Below are 25879 nucleotides of genomic sequence, written 5' to 3'. Positions count from 1 at the left end.
ACTGAGCGGCAGTCAGTTCTGTACCTGCCTGACTGAGTGGCAGTCAGTTCTGTACCTGCCTGACTGAGTGGCTGTCAGTTCTGTACCTGCCTGACTGAGCGGCAGTCAGTTCTGTACCTGCCCGACTGAGTGGCAGTCAGTTCTGTACCTGCCTGACTGAGTGGCAGTCAGTTCTGTACCTGCCTGACTGAGCGGCAGTCAGTTCTGTACCTGCCTGACTGAGCGGCAGTCAGTTCTGTACCTGCCTGACTGAGTGGCAGTGTGGGTAGAATGAACGAGCTTGGAAATTAATTTGCAAGACCAATACATTTTTCATATCAACATTTTCAATCGTTTTCTGTTGTTCTCATTATAAACAAACTTGAGAAAACCAGACATTTTCAAGATAATCCAGTACTTGAATTTGACAAATTCAAGTACTTTAAGTACCTCAAGCACTTTGTGAGAGGGCGAGAGATCGAGAGCGAGATCGAGAGGGAGAGAATGAGCAAGAGAACGAGCGAGATAGTGAGAGAATGAGAACGAGAGAGTGAGAGAATGAGAACGAGAGAGCGAGAGAATGAGAGCGAGAGAGTGAGAGAATGAGAACGAGAGAGTGAGAGAATGAGAACGAGAGAGCGAGAGAATGAGAACGAGAGAGCGAGAGAATGAGAGCGAGAGAGTGAGAGAATGAGAGCGAGAGAGTGAGAGAATGAGAGCGAGAGAGTGAGAGAATGAGAGCGAGAGAGTGAGAGAATGAGAGCGAGAGAGTGAGAGAATGAGAACGAGAGAGCGAGAGAACGAGAGCGAGAGAGCGAGAGAATGAGAGCGAGAGAGTGAGAGAATGAGAACGAGAGAGTGAGAGAATGAGAGCGAGAGAGTGAGAGAATGAGAACGAGAGAGTGAGAGAATGAGAACGAGAGAGTGAGAGAATGAGAACGAGAGAGTGAGAGAATGAGAACGAGAGAGTGAGAGAACGAGAGCGAGCTTTCTCCCTGCCACCATACAGCAGGTGAACGCAAGCATTTCCCACCACTCCACCCTGGAGTAATGTTTACCTGGCCCACCACTACACCCTGGACTAATGACTACCTGGCCCACCACTCCACTACTCCACCCTGGAGTAATGTTTACCTGGCCCACCACTACACCCTGGACTAATGTTTACCTGGCCCACCACTACACCCTGGACTAATGTTTACCTGGCCCACCACTACACCCTGGAGTAATGTTTACCTGGCCCACCACTCCACCCTGGACTAATGTTTACCTGGCCCACCACTACACCCTGGAGTAATGTTTACCTGGCCCACCACTCCACCCTGGAGTAATGTTTACCTGGCCCACCACTCCACCCTGGAGTAATGTTTACCTGGCCCACCACTACACCCTGGAGTAATGTTTACCTGGCCCACCACTACACCCTGGACTAATGTTTACCTGGCCCACCACTCCACCCTGGACTAATGTCTACCTGGCCCACCACTCCACCCTGGACTAATGTTTACCTGGCCCACCACTCCACCCTGGACTAATGTTTACCTGGCCCACCACTACACCCTGGAGTAATGTTTACCTGGCCCACCACTACACCCTGGAGTAATGTTTACCTGGCCCACCACTACACCCTGGACTAATGTTTACCTGGCCCACCACTACACCCTGGACTAATGTTTACCTGGCCCACCACTACACCCTGGAGTAATGTTTACCTGGCCCACCACTCCACCCTGGAGTAATGTTTACCTGGCCCACCACTCCACCCTGGAGTAATGTTTACCTGGCCCACCACTACACCCTGGAGTAATGTTTACCTGGCCCACCACTACACCCTGGACTAATGTTTACCTGGCCCACCACTCCACCCTGGACTAATGTCTACCTGGCCCACCACTCCACCCTGGACTAATATTTACCTGGCCCACCACTCCACCCTGGACTAATGTTTACCTGGCCCACCACCCCACCCTGGACTAATGTTTACCTGGCCCACCACTCCACCACCCCACCCTGGACTAATGACTACCTGGCCCACCACCCCACCCTGGAGTAATGTTCACCTGGCCCACCACTCCACCACTCCACCCTGGACTAATGACTACCTGGCCCACCACCCCACCCTGGACTAATGGTTACCTGGCCCACCACCCCACCCTGGACTAATGTTTACCTGGCCCACCACTCCACCCTGGAGTAATGTTTACCTGGCCCACCACTACACCCTGGACTAATGTTTAGCTGGCCCACCACTACACCCTGGAGTAATGTTTACCTGGCCCACCACTACACCCTGGACTAATGTTTACCTGGCCCACCACCCCACCCTGGACTAATGTTTACCTGGCCCACCACTACACCCTGGAGTAATGTTTACCTGGCCCACCACTCCACCCTGGAGTAATGTTTACCTGGCCCACCACTCCACCCTGGAGTAATGTTTACCTGGCCCACCACTACACCCTGGAGTAATGTTTACCTGGCCCACCACTACACCCTGGACTAATGTTTACCTGGCCCACCACTCCACCCTGGACTAATGTCTACCTGGCCCACCACTCCACCCTGGACTAATGTTTACCTGGCCCACCACTCCACCCTGGACTAATGTTTACCTGGCCCACCACTACACCCTGGAGTAATGTTTACCTGGCCCACCACTACACCCTGGAGTAATGTTTACCTGGCCCACCACTACACCCTGGACTAATGTTTACCTGGCCCACCACTACACCCTGGACTAATGTTTACCTGGCCCACCACTACACCCTGGAGTAATGTTTACCTGGCCCACCACTCCACCCTGGAGTAATGTTTACCTGGCCCACCACTCCACCCTGGAGTAATGTTTACCTGGCCCACCACTACACCCTGGAGTAATGTTTACCTGGCCCACCACTACACCCTGGACTAATGTTTACCTGGCCCACCACTCCACCCTGGACTAATGTCTACCTGGCCCACCACTCCACCCTGGACTAATGTTTACCTGGCCCACCACTCCACCCTGGACTAATGTTTACCTGGCCCACCACCCCACCCTGGACTAATGTTTACCTGGCCCACCACTCCACCACCCCACCCTGGACTAATGACTACCTGGCCCACCACCCCACCCTGGAGTAATGTTCACCTGGCCCACCACTCCACCACTCCACCCTGGACTAATGACTACCTGGCCCACCACCCCACCCTGGACTAATGGTTACCTGGCCCACCACCCCACCCTGGACTAATGTTTACCTGGCCCACCACTCCACCCTGGAGTAATGTTTACCTGGCCCACCACTACACCCTGGACTAATGTTTACCTGGCCCACCACTCCACCCTGGACTAATGTTTACCTGGCCCACCACTCCACCCTGGAGTAATGTCTACCTGGCCCACCACTCCACCCTGGACTAATGTTTACCTGGCCCACCACTCCACCCTGGACTAATGTTTACCTGGCCCACCACCCCACCCTGGAGTAATGTTTACCTGGCCCACCACCCCACCCTGGACTAATGTTTACCTGGCCCACCACCCCACCCTGGAGTAATGTTTACCTGGCCCACCACTACACCACTACACCCTGGACTAATGTTTACCTGGCCCACCACTCCACCCTGGACTAATGTTTACCTGGCCCACCACCCCACCCTGGAGTAATGTTTACCTGGCCCACCACTACACCACTACACCCTGGACTAATGTTAACCTGGCCCACCACTCCACTACTCCACCCTGGACTAATGTCTACCTGGCCCACCACTCCACCCTGGAGTAATGTTTACCTGGCCCACTACTCTACTACTCCACCCTGGAGTAATGTTTACCTGGCCCACTACTCTACTACTCCACCCTGGAGTAATGTTTACCTGGCCCACCACTACACTCTGGAGTAATGTTTACCTGGCCCACTACTCTACTACTCCACCCTGGAGTAATGTTTACCTGGCCCACCACTCCACCCTGGAGTAATGTTTACCTGGCCCACCACTCTACCCTGGAGTATTGTTTACCTGGCCCACTACTCTACTACTCCACCCTGGACTAATGTTTACCTGGCCCACCACTCCACCCTGGAGTAATGTTTACCTGGCCCACCACTCTACCCTGGAGTAATGTTTACCTGGCCCACCACCCCACCCTGGAGTAATGTTTACCTGGCCCACTACTACACCACTACACCCTGGACTTGAACAGCCTTTATGACCAGGTCCACCTCTACAAGGCAGCAATCCCAACTTTTGCGGACGTCACCCTGAACCACAGCCCCAGCACCCCACACAGGAGCAACAGAGCAACGGACACCCCGCCCAGACCAGCTGGAGACCCGCCCAGACCAGTTGGAGACCCTCCCAGACCAGCTGGAGACCCGCCCAGACCAGCTGGAGACCCGCCCAGACCAGCTGGAGACCCGCCCAGACCAGCTGGAGACCCGCCCAGACCAGCTGGAGACCCGCCCAGACCAGCTGGAGACCCACCCAGACCAGCTGGAGACCCGCCCAGACCTGTAAGACCTGATCCTGAAGGACCTGCACCGAGAGAACCCACGCTCAGAGAACCTGTACCCAGAGAACCCACGCTCAGAGAACCCACGCTCAGAGAACCCACGCTCAGAGAACCTACACCCAGAGAACCCACGCCTAGAGTACCTGCACCCAGAGAACCCACGCCCAGAGGACCTGCACCGAGAGAACCCACACCCAGAGAACCTGCACCCAGAGAACCCACGAACAGAGGACCTGCACCCAGAGAACCCACGAACAGAGGACCTGCACCCAGAGAACCCACGAACAGAGGACCTGCACCCAGAGAACCCACGCCCAGAGGACCTGCACCGAGAGAACCCACACCCAGAGAACCTGCACCCAGAGAACCCACGAACAGAGGACCTGCACCCAGAGAACCCACGAACAGAGGACCTGCACCCAGAGAACCCACGAACAGAGGACCTGCACCCAGAGAACCCACGCCCAGAGGACCTGCACCGAGAGAACCCACACCCAGAGAACCTGCACCCAGAGAACCCACGAACAGAGGACCTGCACCGAGAGAACCCACATCAAGAGGACCTACACTCAGAGAACCCACATCAAGAGGACCTACACCCAGAGAACCCACATCAAGAGGACCTACACCCAGAGAACCCACATCAAGAGGACCTACACCCAGAGAACCCACATCAAGAGGACCTACACCCAGAGAACCCACATCAAGAGGACCTACACCCAGAGAACCCACATCAAGAGGACCTACACCCAGAGAACCCACATCAAGAGGACCTACACCCAGAGAACCCACATCAAAAGGACCTGCACCCAGAGAACCCACACCAAGAGGACCTACACCCAGAGAACCCACATCAAGAAGACCTACACCCAGAGAACCCACATCAAGAGGACCTACACCCAGAGAACCCACATCAAGAGGACCTACACCCAGAGAACCCACATCAAGAGGACCTGCACCCAGAGAACCCACATCAAGAGGACCTGCACCCAGAGAACCCACATCAAGAGGACCTACACCCAGAGAACCCACATCAAGAGGACCTACACCCAGAGAACCCACATCAAGAGGACCTGCACCCAGAGAACCCACATCAAGAGGACCTACACCCAGAGAACCCACATCAAGAGGACCCGCACCCAGAGAACCCGCACCCAGAGGACCTGCACCCAGAGAACCTGCACCCAGAGAACCTGCACCCAGAGGACCCGCACCCAGAGAACCCGCACCCAGAGGATCTGCACCCAGAGAACCTGCACCCAGAGGACCCGCACCCAGAGAACCTGCACCCAGAGGACCCACGCCCAGAGAACCCGCGCCCAGAGAACCCACACCCAGAGAACCCACGCCACGAGAACCCACGCCACGAGAACCCACGCCTAGAGGACCTGCATCCAGAGGACCCACGCTCAGAGGACCTGCACCCAGAGGACCCACGCCCAGAGAACCCACATTCAGAGAACCCGCACCCAGAGAACCCGCGCCCAGAGGACCTGCACCCAGAGAACCCACGCCCAGAGAACCCACGCCTACCTGCACCCAGAAAACCCACGCCCAGAGAACCCAGACTCAGAGAACCCGCACCCAGAGAACCCGCACCCAGAGAACCCGCGCCCAGAGAACCCGCGCCCAGAGAACCCGCGCCCAGAGAACCCGCGCCCAGAGAACCCGCGCCCAGAGTACCCACGCCCAGAGAACCCACGCCCAGAGAACCCACGCCCAGAGAACCCACGCCCAGAGAACCCACGCCCAGAGAACCCACGCCCAGAGAACCCACGCCCAGAGAACCCACGCCCAGAGAACCCACGCCCAGAGAACCCACGCCCAGAGAACCCACGCCCAGAGAACCCAAGCCCAGAGAACCCACGCCCAGAGGACCCACGCCCAGAGGACCCACGCCCAGAGGACCCACGACCAGAGGACCCACGACCAGAGGACCCACGACCAGAGGACCCACGACCAGAGGACCCACGACCAGAGGACCCACACCCAGAGAACCTGCACCCAGAGCACCCACGCCCAGAGAACCCACACCCAGAGAACCCACGACCAGAGGACCCACGACCAGAGGACCCACACCCAGAGAACCTGCAATCAGAGAACCCGCGCCCAGAGAACCCACACCCAGAGAACCCACGCCCAGAGAACCCACGACCAGAGAACCCACGCCCAGAGAACCCAAGCCCAGAGAACCCACGCCCAGAGGACCCACGCCCAGAGGACCCACGCCCAGAGGACCCACGACCAGAGGACCCACGACCAGAGGACCCACGACCAGAGGACCCACGACCAGAGGACCCACGACCAGAGGACCCACACCCAGAGAACCTGCACCCAGAGCACCCACGCCCAGAGAACCCACACCCAGAGAACCCACGACCAGAGGACCCACGACCAGAGGACCCACACCCAGAGAACCTGCACCCAGAGCACCCGCGCCCAGAGAACCCACACCCAGAGAACCCACGACCAGAGGACCCACGCCCAGAGGACCTGCATCCAGAGGACCCACGCTCAGAGGACCTGCACCGGGACCACAGCATCCCCTGCCACTCCCCAACCAGTTAAACCCTCCACCCCCAAACAAACCCTGGCCACACACTATATAGGCCTCCCCCATATCAGACCTATGCCCCTTCTGCCCACCTCATGCCCCCCCCCCGCCCCTGCGGCAAGGACCTCAACATGACAGCAAGATATGTGACCCGATTCAGGAAACTAGGCGTATGTTGCAAGTCACAACTTTACAGGAGAGACGTTCAAATGTAAATTATCTCAGCAGAGAATGTCCTCCTGTGTGCTACCTATATCCCCCACTAGAATCCCCATACTTTAATGAAGACAGCTTCTCCATCCTGGAGGGGGAAATCAACCATTTCCAGGCCCAGGGACATGTATTAGTCTGTGGCTACCTAAATGACAGAACTGGACAAGAACCTGACACCCTCAGCACACAAGGGGACAAACACCTTCCTGGAGGTGACAGCATTCCCTCCCCCATAAGCCCCCCGAGGCACAACTACGAACACATAACCGTCCAGAACGGGTCACGACTCCTGCAGCTCTGTCGCACGCTGGGTATGTACATAGTCAATGGTAGGCTTTGAGGGGACTCCTATGGTAGGTTCACCTATAGCTCATCTCTTGGCAGTAGTACTCTACTTTATCACTGACCTCAACCCAGAGTCCTATGGTAGGTTCACCTATAGCTCATCTCTTGGCAGTAGTACTGTAGACTACTTTATCACTGACCTCAACCCAGAGTCCTATGGCAGGTACACCTATAGCTCATCTCTTGGCAGTAGTACTGTAGGCTACTTCATCACTGACATCAACCCAGAGTCTCTCAGAGCGTTCAGTCAGCCCACTGACTCCGCTATTAGACCACAGCAAAATTACAGTCTACTTGAACAGAGCAATACTCAAAGCCAAAGGAACTGAATAATATTAAGAAATGCTATAGATGGAAGGAAAGTAGTGTGGAAATTTACCAAAAAACAATTAGGCAACAGCAAATTCAATCCCTTCTAGACAATTTCCTGGACAAAAGGTTTCACTGTAGTAGTGAAGGTGTAAACTTGGCAGTAGAAAACCTAAACAGTATATTAAACCTCTCAGCTTCCCTATCAAATGTAAACATGTCAAGCAGACAACCTGAGAAAACGAACAACAATGACAAATGGTTTGATGAAGAATGCAAAAACCTAAGAAATGAAATGGAGAAACCTGTCCATCCAAAAACACAGAGACCCAGAAAACCTGAGTCTACGCCTTCACTATGGTGAATCACTAAAACACTACAGAAAACCTGAGTCTACGCCTTCACTATGGTGAATCACTAAAACACTACAGAAAACCTGAGTCTACGCCTTCACTATGGTGAATCACTAAAACAATACAGAAAACCTGAGTCTACACCTTCACTATGGTGAATCACTAAAACAATACAGAAAACCTGAGTCTACGCCTTCACTATGGTGAATCACTAAAACAATACAGAAAACCTGAGTCTAACTCCTTCACTATGGTGAATCACTAAAACAATACAGAAAACCTGAGTCTACGCCTTCACTATGGTGAATCACTAAAACAATACAGAAAACCTGAGTCTACGCCTTCACTATGGTGAATCACTAAAACAATACAGAAAACCTGAGTCTAACTCCTTCACTATGGTGAATCACTAAAACAATACAGAAAACCTGAGTCTACGCCTTCACTATGGTGAATCACTAAAACAATACAGAAAACCTGAGTCTACACCTTCACTATGGTGAATCACTAAAACAATACAGAAAACCTGAGTCTACGCCTTCACTATGGTGAATCACTAAAACAATACAGAAAACCTGAGTCTACACCTTCACTATGGTGAATCACTAAAACAATACAGAAAACCTGAGTCTATGCATTCACTATGGTGAATCACTAAAACACTACAGAAAACCTGAGTCTACGCCTTCACTATGGTGAATCACTAAAACAATACAGAAATACACTACGGAAAAAGAAGGAACAGCACGTCAGAAATCAGCTCAATGTCATTGAAGAATCCATAGACTCTAACCACTTCTGGGAAAATTGGAAAACACTAAACCAACAACAACATGAAGAGTTATCTATCCAAAAACGGAGATGTGTGGGTAAACCACTTCTCCAATATTTTTGGTCCTATATCAAAGAACAAACGGCAAAACCATATACATGAACAAATGCAAATCTTAGAATCAACTATTAAAGACTACCAGTACCCACTGGATTCTCCAATTACATTGAATGAACTACAGGACAAAATACAAACCCTCCAACCCAAAAGGCCTGTGGTGTTGATGGTATCATCCTCAATGAAATGATCAAATATACAGAACACAAATTCCAATTGGCTATACTAAAACTCTTTAACATCGTCCTTAGCTCTGGCATCTTCTCCAATATGTGGAACCAAGGACTGATCACCCCAATCCACAAAAGTGGAGACAAATTTGACCTCAATAACTACCGTGGGAGAAGCGTCAACAGCAACCTTGGGAAAATACTCTGCATTATCATTAACAGCAGACTCGTACATTTCCTCAGTGAAAACAATGTACTGAGTAAATGTCAATTTGGCTTTTTACCAAATTACCGTACAACAGACCACGTATTCACCATACACACCCCTAATTGACAAACAAACAAACCAAAACAAAGGCAAAGTCTTCTCATGCTTTGTTGATTTCAAAAAAATATTTTAACTCAATTTGTCATGAGGGTCTGCTATACACATTGATGGAAAGTGGTGTTGGGGGTAAAACATACAACATTATAAAATCCATGTACACAAACAAGAGTGCGGTTAAAAATGGCAAAAAATGAATTTCTTCCCACAGGGCCGTGGGGTGAGACAGGGATGCAGCTTAAGCCCCACCCTCTTCAACATTTATATACAATTATTGGCGAGGGCACTAGAACAGTCTGCAGCAGTCCCTCGAGCTTTAATGGCATGGGAAACGTATGTTTACATTACCAAAGCAAGAGAAAAAGATAAACAAAATGTAAATAAACAATATAAAATGAACAGTAAACATTACACTCACAGAAGTTACAAAATAATAAACATTTCAAATGTCAATTTATCTGTATATAGTGTTGTAACGATTTGTAATTTAACTATTTGCACAAGGGAAAATAAATAAACAAAAATATGGGTTGTATTTACAAAGGTGTTTGTTCCCTCTCTCCCTCCCTCCCTCCCTCCCCCCCTCTCTCCCCCCCTCCCTCCCTCTCTCACTCTCTCTCTCCCTCCCTCCCTCTCTCCCCCTCTCCCTCCTTCTCTCCCTCCCCAGTGTGTGGTTGTGTATTACCCTCTGTGGCAGGGAACAGGGTCTGTCCCTCTGTCTTGGTCTCGGCCAGCTTCCCAGTCCGTAGTAGAACCTCAGCAAACTGCTCGTGAGGTACGGCATCATACGACCCATACACATCTTCACTCTGAGAGAAACAAGAGAGAAGGTTTAGAATGAGAAGGGGTGAAGCCATGGGTGGGCCTGGGAGGGCATAGGCCCACCCACTGGGAAGTCTAGCCAATCAGAATGAGGCTTAATTAAATAAATAAATACTCCTCAGCCAACCCCCCCCCCCCCCCCCCTCCCCAGACGATCCCACAGGTGAAGAAGCTGGAAGTGGAGGTCCTGGGTTGGCGTGGTTACACATGGTCTGTGGTTGTGAGGCCGGTTAACCGTTTGGCAGCTTATGGTGGTATAGAGATGAACATTCAACAGCTCTGGTGGACATTCTTGCAGTCAGCGTGCCAATTGCAACACTCCCTCAAAACTTGACTCACTTGAGAGATGTGTTATTGTGTTGTGTGACAAAACTGCACATTTGAAAAGTGGCCTTTTATTGTCCCCAGCACAAAGTGTAATGATTATGCTGTTTAATCAGCTTCTTGATATGCCACACCTGTCAGGTGGATGGAAACAGCAGAGGGTCCAGAGGGAGGGACAGAGGGATGGAGGGACAGAGGGATGGAGGGACAGAGGGATGGAGGGACAGAGGGATGGAGGGACAGAGGGATGGAGGGACAGAGGGATGGAGGGACAGAGGGATGGAGGGACAGAGGGATGGAGGGACAGAGGGATGGAGGGACAGAGGGATGGAGGGACGGATGGACGAATGGACAGAGGGACAGAGGGAAGGACGGACAGAGGGACGGATGGACAGAGGGACAGAGGGACGGATGGACGGATGGACAGAGGGACAGAGGGAAGGACGGACAGAGGGACGGATGGAGGGATGGACGGACGGAGGGACGGACGGACAGACAGAGGGAAGGACGGACAGAGGGACGGATGGACAGAGGGACAGAGGGATGGATGGACAGAGGGATGGACGGAGGGATGGACGGACGGAGGGACGGAGGGACGGAGGGAGGGATGGACGGACGGAGGGATGGACGGACGGAGGGATGGATGGACGGACGGACAGAGGGACGGAGGGATGGAGGGACAGAGGGACGGAGGGACAGAGGGACGGAGGGACAGAGGGATGGAGGGACAGAAGGATGGAGGGACAGAGGGACAGAGGGACGGATGGACGGAGGGACGGAGGGACGGATGGACAGAGGGACAGAGGGACGGAGGGATGGAGGGATGGAGGGATGGATGGACGAATGGACAGAGGGACAGAGGGACGGATGGACGGATGGACAGAGGGACAGAGGGAAGGACGGACAGAGGGACGGATGGACAGAGGGACGGATGGACAGAGGGACAGAGGGAAGGACGGACAGAGGGACGGATGGAGGGATGGACGGACGGAGGGACGGACGGACAGACAGAGGGAAGAACGGACAGAGGGACGGATGGACAGAGGGATGGATGGACAGAGGGATGGAGGGACAGAGGGATGGAGGGACAGAGGGATGGAGGGACAGAGGGACGGACGGAGGGACGGACGGAGGGACGGAGGGAGGGATGGACGGACGGAGGGATGGACGGAGGGACGGAGGGAGGGATGGACGGACGGAGGGATGGACGGACGGAGGGATGGACGGAGGGATGGACGGACGGAGGGACGGACGGACGGAGGGATGGACGGAGGGATGGACGGACGGAGGGACGGACGGAGGGACGGACGGAGGGACGGAGGGAGGGATGGACGGACGGAGGGATGGACGGACGGAGGGATGGATGGACGGACGGACAGAGGGACGGAGGGATGGAGGGACAGAGGGACGGAGGGACAGAGGGACAGAGGGACGGAGGGACAGAGGGATGGAGGGACAGAAGGATGGAGGGACAGAGGGACAGAGGGATATAGGGACGGATGGACGGAGGGACGGAGGGACGGATGGATGGAGGGATGGAGGGATGGTGGGACGGAGGGATGGAGGGACGGAGGGACGGAGGGATGGAGGGACAGAGGGACAGAGGGACAGAGGGATGGAGGGACAGAAGGATGGAGGGACAGAGGGACAGAGGGATGGAGGGACAGAGGGATGGAGGGACAGAGGGACGGAGGGACAGAGGGATATAGGGACGGATGGACGGAGGGACGGATGGACAGAGGGACAGAGGGACGGAGGGATGGAGGGACGGAGGGATGGAGGGACAGAGGGACGGGGGGACAGAGGGACGGAGGGACAGAGGGACGGAGGGACAGAGGGACAGAGGGATGGAGGGACAGAGGGATGGAGGGACAGAGGGACGGAGGGACAGAGGGACGGAGGGACAGAGGGACGGAGGGACAGAGGGACAGAGGGATATAGGGACGGAGGGACAGAGGGACGGAGGGATGGAGGGACGGAGGGACGGAGGGACGGAGGGACAGAGGGATATAGGGACAGAGGGACGGATGGACGGAGGGACATAGGGATGGATGGACAGAGGGACAGAGGGACGGAGGGATGGAGGGACAGAGGGATGGAGGGACGGAGGGATGGAGGGACAGAGGGACGGAGGGACGGAGGGACAGAGGGACGGAGGGACAGAGGGACGGAGGGACAGAGGGACGGAGGGACAGAGGGACGGAGGGACGGAGGGACGGAGGGACGGAGGGATGGAGGGACAGAGGGACGGAGGGACGGAGGGACAGAGGGACGGAGGGACAGAGGGACGGAGGGACATAGGGATGGAAGGACAGAGGGACAGAGGGATGGAGGGACAGAGGGACGGAGGGATGGATGGACAGAGGGACAGAGGGATGGAGGGACAGAGGGATGGAGGGACAGAGGGACAGAGGGATGGAGGGACAGAGGGATGGAGGGACAGAGGGATGGAGGGACAGAGGGACAGAGGGACGGAGGGACGGATGGACGGATGGACAGAGGGACGGATGGACAGAGGGACAGAGGGACGGATGGACAGAGGGACAGAGGGATGGAGGGACAGAGGGACAGAGGGATGGAGGGACAGAGGGACAGAGGGATGGAGGGACAGAGGGATGGAGGGACAGAGGGATGGAGGGACAGAGGGATGGAGGGACAGAGGGATGGATGGACAGAGGGATGGATGGACAGAGGGATGGAGGGATGGAGGGATGGAGGGATGGAGGGACAGAGGGATGGAGGGACAGAGGGACAGAGGGACGGATGGACAGAGGGACAGAGGGATGGATGGACGGAGGGATGGAGGGACAGAGGGATGGTGAGTCTTTCTCCATCCTGATTGGTTTATACTGTTCAATTCAACCCAATACTAATTTCAACACTTATCATTTCTGCATTTCCTGCACTCAATTGCAATGGTGGAAAAAGTACCCAAATCTCAAACTTAAGTACAAGGAAAGATACCTTAACAGAAAAGGACTCAAGTAAAAGTTAAAACCCAGTAAAATACTACTCGAGTAAAAGTCTAAAAGTATTTTGATTTTAAATATACTTAAGTATCAAAAGTAAAAATCTAAATAATTTCTCGAACGGAGCTCATCCGGTTTATTCTCCGGTGATTGCACGTTGGCCAATAGAACGGATGGTAGAGGAGGGTTACCCACCCGCGGACAACTTCTCACAAGGCACCCTGACCTCCGACCCCTGAATCTCTGTCTTTTCGTCATGTGAATGACGGGGATTTGGGACTGGTCTGGGAAAACCAGTATATCCTTCGCGTCAGACTCATTAAAGAAAAAATATTTGTCAAGTTCGAGGTTCGCAGTCCTGATGTCCAGAAGCTCTTTTCGGTCATAAGTGACGGTAGCAGCAACATTATATACAAAATTAGTTACAAACAACGCGAAAAAACAGTTGGTTAGGAGACTAAAACGGCAGACATCCCCTCCGGCGCCATTAATAGGAATAGAACACAATGGAATAGGAATAGAACACAATGGAATAGGATTAGAACACAATGGAATAGGATTAGAACACAATGGAATAGGATTAGGAATAGAACACAATGGAATAGGATTAGAACACAATGGAATAGGATTAGAACACAATGGAATAGGATTAGAACACAATGGAATAGGATTAGGAAGAGAATAACAATGGAATAGGATTAGGAATAGAACACAATGGAATAGGATTAGGAATAGAACACAATGGAATAGGATTAGAACACAATGGAATAGGATTAGAACACAATGGAATAGGATTAGAACACAATGGAATAGGATTAGGAATAGAACACAATGGAATAGGATTAGAACACAATGGAATAGGATTAGAACACAATGGAATAGGATTAGAACACAATGGAATAGGATTAGAACACAATGGAATAGGATTAGAACACAATGGAATAGGATTAGAACACAATGGAATAGGATTAGAACACAATGGAATAGGATTAGGACACAATGGAATAGGATTAGGAATAGAACACAATGGAATAGGATTAGGAATAGAACACACTGGAATAGGATTAGAACACAATGGAATAGGATTAGGAAGAGAATAACAATGGAATAGGATTAGAACACAATGGAATAGGATTAGAACACAATGGAATAGGATTAGAACACAATGGAATAGGATTAGAACACAATGGAATAGGATTAGGAATAGAACACAATGGAATAGGATTAGGAAGAGAATAACAATGGAATAGGATTAGAACACCATGGAATAGGATTAGAACACAATGGAATAGGATTAGGAATAGAACACAATGGAATAGGATTAGGAATAGAACACAATGGAATAGGATTAGGAAGAGAATAACAATGGAATAGGATTAGAACACAATGGAATAGGATTAGGAAGAGAATAACAATGGAATAGGATTAGAACACAATGGAATAGGATTAGGAAGAGAATAACAATGGAATAGGATTAGAACACAATGGAATAGGATTAGGAAGAGAATAACAATGGAATAGGATTAGGAATAGAACACAATGGAATAGGATTAGAACACATTGGAATAGGATTAGAACACAATGGAATAGGATTAGAACACAATGGAATAGGATTAGAACACAATGGAATAGGATTAGAACACATTGGAATAGGATTAGAACACAATGGAATAGGATTAGAACACAATGGAATAGGATTAGAACACAATGGAATAGGATTAGAACACAATGGAATAGGATTAGAACACAATGGAATAGGATTAGAACACAATGGAATAGGATTAGAACACAATGGATTAGGAATAGAACACAATGGAATAGGATTAGGAATAGACCAACACAAGCACACACACAACTTACCTGGTCTACATATGGGTCATCAAACAGTCCCTGGTAGAAGGGGTTAACACCCTGTCTCTGCAGACCACTGTTCCCCTCGCCTCCTACAGCCTTGGAGCCTCCACTCCGACCCTGGGGACAGACAAACAGAACTACTACCGTGGGATAGAGCCCTGGGGACAGACAGACAGACCTACTACCGTGGGATAGAGCCCTGGGGACAGACAGACAGACCTACTACTACCGTGGGATAGAGCCCTGGGGAGACAGACAGACCTACTACTGTGGGATAGAGCCCTGGGGAGACAGACAGACCTACTACTGTGGGATAGAGCCCTGGGGAGACAGACAGACCTACTACTGTGGGATAGAGCCCTGGGGACAGACAGACAGACCTACTACCGTGGGATAGAGCCCTGGGGACAGACAGACAGACCTACTACTGTGGGATAGAGCCCTGGGGACAGACAGACAGACCTACTACCGTGGGATAGAGCCCTGGGGACAGACAGACAGACCTACTACTGTGGGATAGAGCCCTGGAGACAGACAGACAGACCTACTACTACCGTGGGATAGAGCCCTGGGGACAGACAGACAGACCTACTACTACCGTGGGATAGAGCCCTGGGGACAGACAGACAGACCTACTACTACCGTGGGATAGAGCCCTGGGGACAGACAGACAGACCTACTACTGTGGGATAGAGCCCTGGGGACAGACAGACAGACCTACTACCGTGGGATAGAGCCCTGGGGACAGACAGACAGACCTACTACTGTGGGATAGAGCCCTGGGGACAGACAGACAGACCTACTACTGTGGGATAGAGCCCTGGGGACAGACAGACAGACCTACTACCGTGGGATAGAGCCCTGGGGACAGACAGACAGACCTACTACTGTGGGATAGAGCCCTGGGGACAGACAGACAGACCTACTACTGTGGGATAGAGCCCTGGGGACAGACAGACAGACCTACTACCGTGGGATAGAGCCCTGGGGACAGACAGACAGACCTACTACTGTGGGATAGAGCCCTGGGACAGACAGACAGACCTACTACCGTGGGATAGAGCCCTGGGGAGACAGACAGACCTACTACTGTGGGATAGAGCCCTGGGGACAGACAGACAGACCTACTACTGTGGGATAGAGCCCTGGGGACAGACAGACAGACCTACTACCGTGGGATAGAGCCCTGGGGAGACAGACAGACAGACCTACTACTGTGGGATAGAGCCCTGGGGACAGACAGACAGACCTACTACTGTGGGATAGAGCCCTGGGGACAGACAGACAGACCTACTACCGTGGGATAGAGCCCTGGGGACAGACAGACAGACCTACTACTGTGGGATAGAGCCCTGGGGACAGACAGACAGACCTACTACCGTGGGATAGAGCCCTGGGGACAGACAGACAGACCTACTACTGTGGGATAGAGCCCTGGGACAGACAGACAGACCTACTACCGTGGGATAGAGCCCTGGGGAGACAGACAGACCTACTACTGTGGGATTGAGCCCTGGGGACAGACAGACAGACCTACTACTGTTGGATAGAGCCCTGGGGAGACAGACAGACAGACCTACTACTGTGGGATAGAGCCCTGGGGACAGACAGACAGACCTACTACTGTGGGATAGAGCCCTGGGGACAGACAGACAGACCTACTACTGTGGGATAGAGCCCTGGGGAGACAGACAGACAGACCTACTACTGTGGGATAGAGCCCTGGGGACAGACAGACAGACCTACTACTGTGGGATAGAGCCCTGGGGACAGACCTACTACTGTGGGATAGAGCCCTGGGGACAGACAGACAGACCTACTACTGTGGGATAGAGCCCTGGGGACAGACAGACAGACCTACTACTGTGGGATAGAGCCCTGGGGACAGACAGACCTACTACCGTGGGATAGAGCCCTGGGGACAGACAGACCTACTACCGTGGGATAGAGCCCTGGGGACAGACAGACCTACTACCGTGGGATAGAGCCCTGGGGACAGACCTACTACTGTGGGATAGAGCCCTGGGGACAGACAGACAGACCTACTACCGTGGGATAGAGCCCTGGGGACAGACCTACTACTGTGGGATAGAGCCCTGGGCACAGACCTACTACTGTGGGATAGAGCCCTGGGGACAGACAGACCTACTACCGTGGGATAGAGCCCTGGGGACAGACAGACAGAACCAAACTTAACCCTAGCTCCTAACCCTAGATCCTAAACCCTAGCTCCTAACCCTAGATCCTAAACCCTAGCTCCTAACCCTAACACTAACCCTAAAACGAATTCTAACCTTAACCCTCTAGAAATAGCATTGGACCTTGTGGGGACCAATAGAATTCCCCAGTCCCCAGTTGGTCAGGTTTTTGTTTGTTTACTATTCTTGTGGGGACTTCTGGTCCCTAGTTAAACACTTCCACACACACACACACCGACCGACACTCACCGATACTCACCGACACGGAACGTCTTAGTGGTCGGAGGTAGTTGAGCTGGTCCTTCCACCAGCTGTGGTCTAACACGTGTGTGTGTGTGTGTGTGTGTCTGTGTCTGTGTCTGTGTCTGTGTGTGTGTGTGTGTGTGTGTGTGTGTGTGTGTGTGTGTGTGTGTGAAACCCCTCTGTGATCTTACATGCAGTGGTCGGAGGTAATTGAGCTGGTCCTTCCACCAGCTGTGGTCGCTGACTGCAGTCAGAACTGCCTTCGTGGTCAAGCCAGTACTGGCCAGGACCTCAATGGTTCTATTGGTGGTACGATGGAGCAGGTCTCCTGCAGCGCCACCCAGTGGTGAAACAGAGCTGGGAGGACCAGCGGCCTGGAGAGGGGAGGACAGGGGGGGGGGGGTACAACGTTAGTGAAGGCTGTATTAGTGTTGTACTAAGGTTGCGACATCACACAACTTCCTGATAAAGTCCACGTCTCCCAGTAATCACGGCGGGAAGATTCCCAGAATACCAAGGAAGTAATAACGAAATCCATTTCCGTAAAAACTGAAAATATTGGTAAAACGTATCCGATTTTGGCAGCCTTCACCATAGCACAGAGAAGCTACCATGCAGGTAACCACTAGCTAGAAGTATAAGACATTGAGGTGAGATTCTCTCTGTTTAAACACCCAGCAGCTAAGAGAGAGAGAGATGTCACGGGGGAACAACTGCTGTATCAAGTCCGACGTGTGAACGTCTCGCTGAGACTGAGGGGCGACATTTCCAACGGTGCGAAAGCAAATGTGTTAAATGTACCATACACTTCATTATAATCTGGCAGGGTGATTTCATTCCAATCTTTTTCATCAAAAAAATAGGCGTGAAAAATAACACTATTTATAATGTATCGCTCGGGTTTGGTAATCTCCAGTTGAATAATCACTTCCTCGTAAAAATAAACTGACAGATTGCAGTGTTGTGTTGTTCTAGTGGTGTATGGACATTGTATTGTTCTAGTGGTGTATGGACATTGTGTTGTTCTAGTGGTGTATGGACATTGTATTGTTCTAGTGGTGTATGGACATTGTGTTGTATTGTTCTAGTGGTGTATGGACATTGTATTGTTCTAGTGGTGTATGGACATTGTATTGTATTGTTCTAGTGGTGTATGGACATTGTGTTGTATTGTTCTAGTGGTGTATGGACATTGTGTTGTATTGTTCTAGTGGTGTATGGACATTGTGTTGTTCTAGTGGTGTATGGACATTGTGTTGTTCTAGTGGTGTATGGACATTGTATTGTTCTAGTGGTGTATGGACATTGTGTTGTATTGTTCTAGTGGTGTATGGACATTGTATTGTTCTAGTGGTGTATGGACATTGTATTGTATTGTTCTAGTGGTGTATGGACATTGTGTTGTATTGTTCTAGTGGTGTATGGACATTGTGTTGTATTGTTCTAGTGGTGTATGGACATTGTGTTGTTCTAGTGGTGTATGGACATTGTATTGTTCTAGTGGTGTATGGACATTGTGTTGTTCTAGTGGTGTATGGACATTGTATTGTTCTAGTGGTGTATGGACATTGTATTGTTCTAGTGGTGTATGGACATTGTGTTGTTCTAGTGGTGTATGGACATTGTGTTGTTCTAGTGGTGTATGGACATTGTATTGTATTGTTCTAGTGGTGTAGGGACATTGTATTGTTCTAGTGGTGTATGGACATTGTATTGTTCTAGTGGTGTATGGACATTGTGTTGTTCTAGTGGTGTATGGACATTGTATTGTTCTAGTGGTGTATGGACATTGTGTTGTATTGTTCTAGTGGTGTATGGACATTGTATTGCATTGTTCTAGTGGTGTATGGACATTGTGTTGTATTGTTCTAGTGGTGTATGGACATTGTATTGTTCTAGTGGTGTATGGACATTGTATTGTTCTAGTGGTGTATGGACATTGTGTTGTGTTGTTCTAGTGGTGTATGGACATTGTATTGTTCTAGTGGTGTATGGACATTGTGTTGTATTGTTCTAGTGGTGTATGGACATTGTATTGTTCTAGTGGTGTATGGACATTGTGTTGTGTTGTTCTAGTGGTGTATGGACATTGTGTTGTTCTAGTGGTGTATGGACATTGTATTGTTCTAGTGGTGTATGGACATTGTGTTGTATTGTTCTAGTGGTGTATGGACATTGTATTGTTCTAGTGGTGTATGGACATTGTGTTGTATTGTTCTAGTGGTGTATGGACATTGTATTGTTCTAGTGGTGTATGGACATTGTATTGTTCTAGTGGTGTATGGTCATTGTATTGTTCTAGTGGTGTATGGACATTGTATTGTTCTAGTGGTGTATGGACATTGTGTTGTATTGTTCTAGTGGTGTATGGTCATTGTATTGTTCTACTGGTGTATGGACATTGTATTGTTCTAGTGGTGTATGGTCATTGTATTGTTCTAGTGGTGTATGGACATTGTATTGTTCTAGTGGTGTATGGACATTGTATTGTTCTAGTGGTGTAGGGACATTGTGTTGTATTGTTCTAGTGGTGTATGGACATTGTATTGTATTGTTCTAGTGGTGTATGGACATTGTATTGTTCTAGTGGTGTATGGACATTGTGTTGTTCTAGTGGTGTATGGACATTGTATTGTATTGTTCTAGTGGTGTATGGACATTGTATTGTATTGTTCTAGTGGTGTATGGACATTGTGTTGTATTGTTCTAGTGGTGTATGGACATTGTGTTGTATTGTTCTAGTGGTGTATGGACATTGTATTGTTCTAGTGGTGTATGGACATTGTATTGTATTGTTCTAGTGGTGTATGGTCATTGTATTGTATTGTTCTAGTGCTGTATGGACATTGTGTTGTATTGTTCTAGTGGTGTATGGACATTGTGTTGTATTGTTCTAGTGGTGTATGGACATTGTATTGTATTGTTCTAGTGGTGTATGGATATTGTATTGTTCTAGTGGTGTATGGACATTGTATTGTTCTAGTGGTGTATGGACATTGTGTTGTATTGTTCTAGTGGTGTATGGACATTGTATTGTTCTAGTGGTGTATGGACATTGTGTTGTTCTAGTGGTGTATGGACATTGTATTGTTCTAGTGGTGTATGGACATTGTGTTGTATTGTTCTAGTGGTGTATGGACATTGTGTTGTTCTAGTGGTGTATGGACATTGTATTGTTCTAGTGGTGTATGGACATTGTGTTGTATTGTTCTAGTGGTGTATGGACATTGTATTGTTCTAGTGGTGTATGGACATTGTATTGTATTGTTCTAGTGGTGTATGGACATTGTGTTGTATTGTTCTAGTGGTGTATGGACATTGTGTTGTATTGTTCTAGTGGTGTATGGACATTGTATTGTATTGTTCTAGTGGTGTATGGACATTGTATTGTTCTAGTGGTGTATGGACATTGTGTTGTATTGTTCTAGTGGTGTATGGACATTGTATTGTTCTAGTGGTGTATGGACATTGTGTTGTTCTAGTGGTGTATGGACATTGTATTGTTCTAGTGGTGTATGGACATTGTATTGTTCTAGTGGTGTATGGACATTGTATTGTTCTAGTGGTGTATGGACATTGTGTTGTTCTAGTGGTGTATGGACATTGTGTTGTTCTAGTGGTGTATGGACATTGTATTGTTCTAGTGGTGTATGGACATTGTATTGTTCTAGTGGTGTATGGACATTGTATTGTTCTAGTGGTGTATGGACATTGTGTTGTATTGTTCTAGTGGTGTATGGACATTGTGTTGTTCTAGTGGTGTATGGACATTGTATTGTTCTAGTGGTGTATGGACATTGTATTGTTCTAGTGGTGTATGGACATTGTATTGTTCTAGTGGTGTATGGACATTGTATTGTTCTAGTGGTGTATGGACATTGTATTGTTCTAGTGGTGTATGGACATTGTGTTGTATTGTTCTAGTGGTGTATGGTCATTGTATTGTGTTGTTCTAGTGGTGTATGGACATTGTATTGTTCTAGTGGTGTATGGTCATTGTATTGTATTGTTCTAGTGGTGTATGGACATTGTATTGTTCTAGTGGTGTATGGACATTGTGTTGTTCTAGTGGTGTATGGACATTGTGTTGTTCTAGTGGTGTATGGACATTGTGTTGTTCTAGTGGTGTATGGACATTGTGTTGTATTGTTCTAGTGGTGTATGGACATTGTGTTGTTCTAGTGGTGTATGGACATTGTGTTGTTCTAGTGGTGTATGGACATTGTATTGTTCTAGTGGTGTATGGACATTGTGTTGTATTGTTCTAGTGGTGTATGGACATTGTATTGTTCTAGTGGTGTATGGACATTGTATTGTTCTAGTGGTGTATGGACATTGTATTGTTCTAGTGGTGTATGGTCATTGTGTTGTTCTAGTGGTGTATGGACATTGTATTGTTCTAGTGGTGTATGGACATTGTGTTGTTCTAGTGGTGTATGGACATTGTGTTGTTCTAGTGGTGTATGGACATTGTGTTGTATTGTTCTAGTGGTGTATGGACATTGTATTGTTCTAGTGGTGTATGGACATTGTGTTGTTCTAGTGGTGTATGGACATTGTGTTGTATTGTTCTAGTGGTGTATGGACATTGTATTGTTCTAGTGGTGTATGGACATTGTATTGTATTGTTCTAGTGGTGTATGGACATTGTGTTGTATTGTTCTAGTGGTGTATGGTCATTGTATTGTTCTAGTGGTGTATGGACATTGTATTGTTCTAGTGGTGTATGGACATTGTATTGTTCTAGTGGTGTATGGACATTGTGTTGTTCTAGTGGTGTATGGACATTGTGTTGTTCTAGTGGTGTATGGACATTGTATTGTTCTAGTGGTGTATGGACAGTGTGTTGTATTGTTCTAGTGGTGTATGGACAGTGTGTTGTATTGTTCTAGTGGTGTATGGACATTGTATTGTTCTAGTGGTGTATGGACATTGTATTGTTCTAGTGGTGTATGGACATTGTGTTGTATTGTTCTAGTGGTGTATGGACATTGTGTTGTATTGTTCTAGTGGTGTATGGACATTGTGTTGTATTGTTCTAGTGGTGTATGGACATTGTATTGTTCTAGTGGTGTATGGACATTGTGTTGTTCTAGTGGTGTATGGACATTGTATTGTTCTAGTGGTGTATGGACATTGTGTTGTATTGTTCTAGTGGTGTATGGACATTGTATTGTTCTAGTGGTGTATGGACATTGTGTTGTTCTAGTGGTGTATGGACATTGTGTTGTATTGTTCTAGTGGTGTATGGACATTGTATTGTTCTAGTGGTGTAGGGACATTGTGTTGTTCTAGTGGTGTATGGACATTGTATTGTATTGTTCTAGTGGTGTATGGACATTGTATTGTTCTAGTGGTGTATGGACATTGTGTTGTTCTAGTGGTGTATGGACATTGTGTTGTATTGTTCTAGTGGTGTATGGACATTGTATTGTTCTAGTGGTGTATGGACATTGTGTTGTTCTAGTGGTGTATGGACATTGTGTTGTATTGTTCTAGTGGTGTATGGACATTGTGTTGTATTGTTCTAGTGGTGTATGGACATTGTATTGTTCTAGTGGTGTATGGACATTGTGTTGTTCTAGTGGTGTATGGACATTGTATTGTATTGTTCTAGTGGTGTATGTGACATTGTGTTGTATTGTTCTAGTGGTGTATGGACATTGTATTGTTCTAGTGGTGTATGGACATTGTATTGTTCTAGTGGTGTATGGACATTGTATTGTTCTAGTGGTGTATGGACATTGTATTGTTCTAGTGGTGTATGGACATTGTGTTGTTCTAGTGGTGTATGGACATTGTGCTGTATTGTTCTAGTGGTGTATGGACATTGTATTGTTCTAGTGGTGTATGGACATTGTATTGTTCTAGTGGTGTATGGACATTGTGTTGTTCTAGTGGTGTATGGACATTGTGCTGTATTGTTCTAGTGGTGTATGGACATTGTATTGTTCTAGTGGTGTATGGACATTGTATTGTTCTAGTGGTGTATGGACATTGTATTGTTCTAGTGGTGTATGGACATTGTGTTGTTCTAGTGGTGTATGGACATTGTGTTGTTCTAGTGGTGTATGGACAGTGTGTTGTATCGTTCTAGTGGTGTATGGACATTGTATTGTATTGTTCTAGTGGTGTATGGACATTGTGTTGTATTGTTCTAGTGGTGTATGGACATTGTATTGTATTGTTCTAGTGGTGTATGGACATTGTATTGTTCTACTGGTGTATGGACATTGTGTTGTGTTGTTCTAGTGGTGTATGGACATTGTATTGTTCTAGTGGTGTATGGACATTGTGTTGTATTGTTCTAGTGGTGTATGGACATTGTGTTGTTCTAGTGGTGTATGGACATTGTGTTGTATTGTTCTAGTGGTGTATGGTCATTGTGTTGTATTGTTCTAGTGGTGTATGGACATTGTGTTGTGTTGTTCTAGTGGTGTATGGACATTGTATTGTTCTAGTGGTGTATGGACATTGTGTTGTATTGTTCTAGTGGTGTATGGACATTGTGTTGTATTGGTCTAGTGGTGTATGGACATTGTGTTGTGTTGTTCTAGTGGTGTATGGACATTGTATTGTTCTAGTGGTGTATGGACATTGTATTGTTCTAGTGGTGTATGGACATTGTATTGTTCTAGTGGTGTATGGACATTGTATTGTTCTAGTGGTGTATGGACATTGTGTTGTTCTAGTGGTGTATGGACATTGTATTGTTCTAGTGGTGTATGGACATTGTATTGTATTGTTCTAGTGGTGTATGGACATTGTGCTGTATTGTTCTAGTGGTGTATGGACATTGTATTGTATTGTTCTAGTGGTGTATGGACATTGTGTTGTGTTGTTCTAGTGGTGTATGGACATTGTATTGTTCTAGTGGTGTATGGACATTGTATTGTTCTAGTGGTGTATGGACATTGTGTTGTTCTAGTGGTGTATGGACATTGTGTTGTTCTAGTGGTGTATGGACATTGTATTGTTCTAGTGGTGTATGGACATTGTATTGTTCTAGTGGTGTATGGACATTGTGTTGTGTTGTTCTAGTGGTGTATGGACATTGTATTGTTCTAGTGGTGTATGGACATTGTGTTGTATTGTTCTAGTGGTGTATGGACATTGTGTTGTTCTAGTGGTGTATGGACATTGTATTGTTCTAGTGGTGTATGGACATTGTGTTGTATTGTTCTAGTGGTGTATGGACATTGTATTGTATTGTTCTACTGGTGTATGGACATTGTATTGTTCTAGTGGTGTATGGACATTGTGTTGTATTGTTCTAGTGGTGTATGGACATTGTGCTGTATTGTTCTAGTGGTGTATGGACATTGTGTTGTATTGTTCTAGTGGTGTATGGACATTGTGTTGTATTGTTCTAGTGGTGTATGGACATTGTGTTGTATTGTTCTAGTGGTGTATGGACAGTGTGTTGTGTTGTTCTACTGGTGTATGGACATTGTATTGTTCTAGTGGTGTATGGACATTGTATTGTTCTAGTGGTGTATGGACATTGTGTTGTTCTAGTGGTGTATGGTCATTGTGCTGTATTGTTCTAGTGGTGTATGGACATTGTGTTGTTCTAGTGGTGTATGGACATTGTGCTGTATTGTTCTAGTGGTGTATGGACATTGTGCTGTATTGTTCTAGTGGTGTATGGACATTGTGTTGTTCTAGTGGTGTATGGACATTGTGTTGTTCTAGTGGTGTATGGACATTGTGTTGTTCTAGTGGTGTATGGACATTGTGTTGTTCTAGTGGTGTATGGACATTGTGCTGTATTGTTCTAGTGGTGTATGGACATTGTGCTGTATTGTTCTAGTGGTGTATGGACATTGTGTTGTAT

The 25879-nt window shown here is 48.6% G+C and overlaps 1 protein-coding gene across 1 annotated transcript in view; it reads right to left on the bottom strand.

Annotated features, from left to right (window-relative positions):
- The window catches only part of nbas (NBAS subunit of NRZ tethering complex), a 346091-nt gene that overhangs the window by 105341 nt on the left and 214871 nt on the right, over positions 1–25879 (bottom strand). The window contains exons 36-38 of the mRNA XM_055911766.1: positions 18234–18416; positions 15608–15718; positions 10318–10441 (exon numbers count right to left, since the gene is read on the bottom strand). Of these exons, the coding sequence (XP_055767741.1) occupies positions 10318–10441; positions 15608–15718; positions 18234–18416 (418 nt within the window). The remainder of the gene's footprint in view (positions 1–10317; positions 10442–15607; positions 15719–18233; positions 18417–25879) is intronic.

Source organism: Salvelinus fontinalis, unplaced genomic scaffold (assembly GCF_029448725.1).
Source record: "Salvelinus fontinalis isolate EN_2023a unplaced genomic scaffold, ASM2944872v1 scaffold_0091, whole genome shotgun sequence".
Classification (NCBI taxonomy): Eukaryota; Metazoa; Chordata; class Actinopteri; order Salmoniformes; family Salmonidae; genus Salvelinus; species Salvelinus fontinalis.
Note: the sequence above shows the minus strand (reverse complement) of the source record. Positions and strands in the feature narration are given on the sequence as shown.